The sequence below is a fragment of the Pterocles gutturalis genome, unplaced genomic scaffold (genome assembly GCF_000699245.1).
Source record: "Pterocles gutturalis isolate BGI_N339 unplaced genomic scaffold, ASM69924v1 scaffold6354, whole genome shotgun sequence".
NCBI lineage: Eukaryota > Metazoa > Chordata > Aves > Pterocliformes > Pteroclidae > Pterocles > Pterocles gutturalis.
Window position 1 is genome coordinate 25,358 of NW_010135566.1, and position 5,873 is coordinate 31,230.

At 43.4% G+C, this 5,873-nt stretch overlaps 1 protein-coding gene across 1 annotated transcript in view; it reads right to left on the minus strand.

The window, feature by feature from the left end:
- Positions 1–5,521, minus strand: part of ST3GAL6 (ST3 beta-galactoside alpha-2,3-sialyltransferase 6) — a 23,413-nt gene extending 17,892 nt beyond the window's left edge. Inside the window, exons 1-3 of the mRNA XM_010081939.1 lie at positions 5,425–5,521; positions 3,220–3,297; positions 1,026–1,129 (exon numbers count right to left, since the gene is read on the minus strand). Coding sequence (XP_010080241.1) covers positions 1,026–1,129; positions 3,220–3,297; positions 5,425–5,513 — 271 coding nt within the window. The 5' untranslated portion in view covers positions 5,514–5,521. The remainder of the gene's footprint in view (positions 1–1,025; positions 1,130–3,219; positions 3,298–5,424) is intronic.
- Positions 5,522–5,873: the final 352 nt, after the last annotated feature.

Sequence of the window (5,873 nt, forward strand, 5' to 3'; positions counted from 1 at the left end):
CAAGACCTGCATCTTAATTGATTTTGTTTTTTCTTCTGCCCACCTTCAGCTGAAACAGAAGCATCCTTGAGGGGGGCCACACAGCCAGGGACAGTAACAGCATTAGGTATCTTGGGACAAGACATTGAACCATCCTGTGCTCACTGGCAAAGCTGGGCAGAGGCACCTTCTCAGCTCTCCCTCAGCAGGCAGGTGCCTGCTGGACACTCAATGTGCTTCTAACCAAGAAGGGGCCTCAACTCATTCCCAAATGTACTTTCCCTCACTGCAACTCTAGAGGTGCAGGAAAGTGCACCATCCTTTTTACACCAATGGATGGCAAACGGGGAGACTAAAGCCCAGATCCACAAGGTACTATGAAGGTGTAATGCTCAGTGTTAAAAACTCTGAGCCTTGAGACTTTACAACCCTTTCCAAAAGGGCAACTAAGACCCTTCGAGTCTCTGGCCCTGTCCACTCTGCCCTGACAAATGTGGGCAGCAGGCATGAGCAGGCAAACACTTTGCACAGGAACAGCAGCCATACAAGGGCAGGAATACCGTCCCTGCAGCCCCAGTGACACCTTCCCAGGTGAGAGAAGCTAGCCCAGTAAAAGGGCAATTTTGTTGATGCAACTGCCCCAACCTGGGGACTTCTGCCTCAGGAGGACTCTGGATCCCAACTGGCTTAGGTGTGTTGATCAAACTGCATCACACTGACCCAGATAATATTTCATCTAGGAAAACACTAGCTAAATATCTTTAGCACTCCAGCCCACATACAAACAAAATGAAGCTGTCTAAGCTCCACTCTTCCTCATTCCCACCTTTTTGGAGCTTCTCTGCTAAGAAGGGCAACCCCAACGCAGTGTTTTATTTCTTAAAAACAGAAACATGTGTTAGAGGGACTAAATGAAACCATTAAGTCACTGCTTGATACCCCCAAAAGGATTGTCATCGGTGAAGAGGGAAGACCAGAGATTCAAGCAGCTCTATACACCATTTAGGTATTTCTGTTTAAAAACAAGGTACATGGGGAACACAAACCTGCTCTCTTTATTCCATATGGTAGTTCAAACTTATCACTCCCGTGGAACTCCGCCACTCTGATAAAATCATTAGCGCACAGGAATGGGTATATTTTGTCGACACTAACAAAGCAAAAAAGTAAAAAGCTTCAAAAATCCACATGAAGTATTTGAATACACCAATAATTCATGCAATTGCTTTTTTAAAAAAAAGCTTTCTTTATCCTACTTCAAGTACTATCAATTTTTAAAAGAACAAAACTCATGAACACATGGAAAGAAAGCAAGTAACAGAAAAGGGGAAGATCTTCTAACGGAAAATATAGGTAGAGAGTGAGACAGAAATTATTTCTCTGCTAGTGTAAGTCATATATTGTCATTAAAATTACATGACTGAAAGCTTACACCATGAGACAGCATATTTAAGAGAATATGCAACCCAGGAAGACAATAACTTCAGGTTTGAAAAGTACACAATAGAGGCAGCAAGAGTTATTATAATATACATGGCAATTAAGTTTTTCATATACATATATGTATAGCAATTTAATAAATAAGAATGGGATTTGAAACAAGGTGGTTTAACTTGAAAACACCATCACCTGAAGATGTCAGCTTATTTGAGATGTGCTCCCATTCCAAACAAGTGGCACTTTATAGCTGTGTTGACATTAGTAAGTAGTTTGGGGAAACAAAAAAGTATGCAGTTCACACATCTCAGGTTTTTTCACTCTGGACTAACTCTAGTAGGGTCCCACAGACTGAACACCCCTTAGCAGCTGCAGCACATCAGGTGTGCTCCTGCAGTGCATCTGTCTTAGCCAGAAGTCAGATATCTGAAAGGAGCCCAGCACACATGTGCCAGGACCACCCTGCAATGAGAAGCACGGCACACAGGGATCACAAGGAGGTTTGCCTCAAAAGTGCATTCCTCCTGCAAACTAGAACATGATGGCATCACACCTTATAAGCCTCAAGACAGAAAGAATGGGTCCGTCCTTTCTTCAAAAGACAGTAACCACAGACAAGGGTTATCTCAGCAGGGAAGGGACTCTTATTACCTTATCTGCCAAGTCAAGCCAAATGAATTAACAGTAGACCCAATCCTGTCACATGCTACCATGCCCTTGGCTTCACCTTGGATTAAGTCGACATGCACTCACTGAACTGGTTGACTTCGTAGCAATCCTGGGTACTAGGTCTTACATTAAAGTGTTAACACAGAAGTATACAACCACAGTGAGAAAACCTAGTGTTGATCATAAATATCCACTGCCAGCGCATGACTTGTTTCTCCATTAAGAATATTAATAGCTGTTAAAAAAATCCCTCCCTTTCACAAATCAAGCATCTCACTCTAACCTCTATGTATTCAGAACATACTAACTGTAAAAAGGACAAAAAAAACCAACAAAAAAACCAACATAACACCGCAGCCCACACACCAAGAACTAGGCCATAGGTTAACTAAGCAAGACGAGATAACTTGGAGACACCATGCACTAAACACCCATATTAAATTTAATAACTTGCCTTGCTGTTCAGAAGCAGCTGGTAAGCTTAGACATTATAAATAATTTACCTACTGCAAAGAGATTCTTAATTCCAGCTCTTCTAGCTCTGGTTCCTTTCCAATAAATAATTCTGCCAGGTTAGAAATCCTTTCAACCTCCCCAGGCTATTACCGAAGAGCACAGACCAGATCTGCAGCTCACACAAATTATCCCTGTAAAGGAGTTATGGAAATATGCAGGAGACTCTCTTCCAGTTGCACACCAACCTTCTTCTCGCTGCGCATCTCCAAGTCCATTCCTGCCCCCTTGCTCAGCACCAGAGCTATCCTGCTGTGCCTGACACCGAGACACCCCCCAGGTGGGCAAGGGACCCAGGACCACCTCTCTGGTCCAGGCAGCTAACTAAAACTCAAAGACTACTGGACTGCTTCGAGGAGGACAAACTTGAGAACCTTCAATGTTTTTTAAAATAATAGTGTTTTGTTGCACAAAGAAAAAAAGAAAAAAAAAAAAAGAAGAAGAAAAGCAGTTGTGTTGCCACAAGCAGGAAAAGCAGCAATGAATCCAAGCCCAGAAACTGTACTTCCAGAGGTGAATCAAAATGTCAAATAGCCCAGAATATGTATAATAGCCCATTTCTACCCCAAACAGCACAGCCTTTCCTTCCTCCCCCGCCTCCACTTCCCACAGAAGACTCACCCCAGTAAAGATTCAAATGCTGGTTTCAGGAGACAGGTGTCCAGCACATTCCTCCTCTCCACAGCGGTTGGTGGCAGCCTGGAAAACAGTTTTCAAGAAACAGCAAGAATAGGAATATGTAACAGCAACAAGGTAGGGAAACTTAGACATGCCAAATTAGTAAAATCCAATTATGAGAACACACCAAATTCTCATGACTGCCTCTGTCCGTGTTATAAAAATGGATCTTCCTCATTGTGGCATGATTAATTTTACTAGTAAAGGCTTTCATCTCACAGTGCTGCTCCAAGGTGTCTGCAATCGCCCCTGTTCAGCAACTCCCGAAGCAGCCCTAAGCAGAGGTGAGCTCTCAGGCCCACCTGCAGAGGAGCAGCACACCCGGGCTGAATCACCCCTGCAGCCAGACCAGAGAGCACACCCCCAGCACGACTCAGAGAGGAGACGGGAGTCTTGTCTGGAGAGAGGAACAGACAGCACCACATAGGGTACTCCAAGGAAAGTGAGATTCTCTGGAGATAAGTCACTCCTCTCATAAGGCGGCTAAGACTTATATTTCAAAGCACATCCCCGCCTTGGCTATTTAGCCCAATTAATAACAAATACGAAGCCCAGAAGGGAAGGCAAAGTTCAGTGTGAGCAATGCGTGCATCTGGGCTGCATTAAGAACAGAAGGATGAAACCACCACATTAGAGCCACAAGCCAAACAGACCATTAAGGTTAATTGCTTTTGGTAACCTCAAGTTGTCATGTGAATACGGACACTGAGAAAGCACCCTGTGACATGTATCAGCCGGCCAGCTCATTGCTTTCCAGCGTCAGCCTCACAGACAGCATTTTGCAGGGTGGCCTCAGAGAGAACAGAGGCCTGCTTTTAAGTTTTAGTATATGCACTCATTAGTCCCACAAACCTAATTGCAGGAAGTTAGTAGCACAAGATCTGCTTACACATGCACTTGCACATCACAAGTGAACCACACCGCTGATTTATTATATTTTAAGCACAAAAGTTGCCCTCATAGCTCTGCTCATTTTATTCAGGTATAACACAGAATTGCAAAAATGTGTAAGTTGTGAACAAGTATCCTTCCAACAATTCACTGCTTGTTACAGACAGTCACTGTGAGTGGCCATAAATATTAACCAAACACTGGAAACATGACATGTTACAATCATGTTCATAACAGAAACAGCCAACAGACACAGATGTACAATAACCAACTAAACAGGGAGCCTACAGACAAAGGCTATGTATTTTAGTCTCAATCCCTCCTGCCCACCCAAAAAGCAACCAAAGGAAAAACCCCACCACAAAAATGTTCGACTGCTGAACTTACTGGGTAACTCCACTAGTCTCATAGGAAGGAGGAGCCCTCACAGAGGAAGTCTGTCCATAAAAGCTAATCCTGTGAAAAGGGAAATGGAAACCACTGTGGTTTGCTATAAACAGAAACCACAACAGAAAGTCATTTGTATCAATTGTATGCTATAAACAAGACAAATAGAGGCACATCAATCACTACTGTTAAAAGCTATCGCTATTACCTTCATGACACAAACACACTGGTCAGTCCTGGTCACAGCTGTGCAAAGGCCAAAGGAAACTCATTCGATAAGCACCCTGAATTTTAGATCCCAAGCCACCTGTCCCTTGCAGCCTGGAGATAGCAAAGGCTCACTTCCTACAAAGTTGCCACTGGGACTCAACAAATTTCAGTTTTTCAAAAGGTGCCCGCTACACCTGCAGTTATTCCCATGTGTAAAACAGGTCTCTCCCACATCATTTATTAGACATCTAAAGGAACAACCTAATACTACATACACATGGGTTGGGGAGAGATATGGACACATGACGTACACAAGTAAGATCTCTCCTCACCTGAACACCTATTCTCATGAAAATCAGAGGGCCTCCCTATCTCTGACATCCTGACTTCTGCATACAACCAGGCTCATATCGACTACTAGGTTTAAAAGCGACATGAGAGAAGGGGTGACAGGACAGAATGATCACATTCATTCCCTGATCATACAAAAAAACCCCCACAAACCAACACACACACACACACACAGAGAATAGTAATCACTTCTGTTTATTGCTAGTAAACAGCTGCTCAGCGACTCAGCAACACAGCAGCTCACAGCCACATATCTCTCACAGCCATGAAGGTACATGCACTATAAGCAAAAAAAAAGCATCACCATACCAGTAGAGGTTATTTCTCCACAGATTTCCATGCAGTATACCATACATAACAGCAGCAGCCAGGATGAAAAACAGAAGAATTCGTTTCATGACTGGTAGACCTGAAATGTAAGAAAAACAGAACAAGACATTTAAATCCAAGTTATGCTATTAAAATGAACTTCTATAAAGCATCTTGAAATCTACAAAAGGAAATCATCATTATTACAGCCATAATCCACCACCACAAATTTGACAGGGAATCACTCCCCAGTTTGATTTCTCACAAAAAGTCCCAGTGATAGGAACTGAACGCTGCTCTGTGCCTACCACATGTGCATACTCTGCACAGTAACACAGAAGCATTGAAAAAGCCTCACTCTATAGATTCTCTCTGAAGACACAGGAGGAAGATGGGGTCTTCCAGAAGCACGTCGCACTAGGAGCTCCTTTCTGTCCACCGGCAGCCCA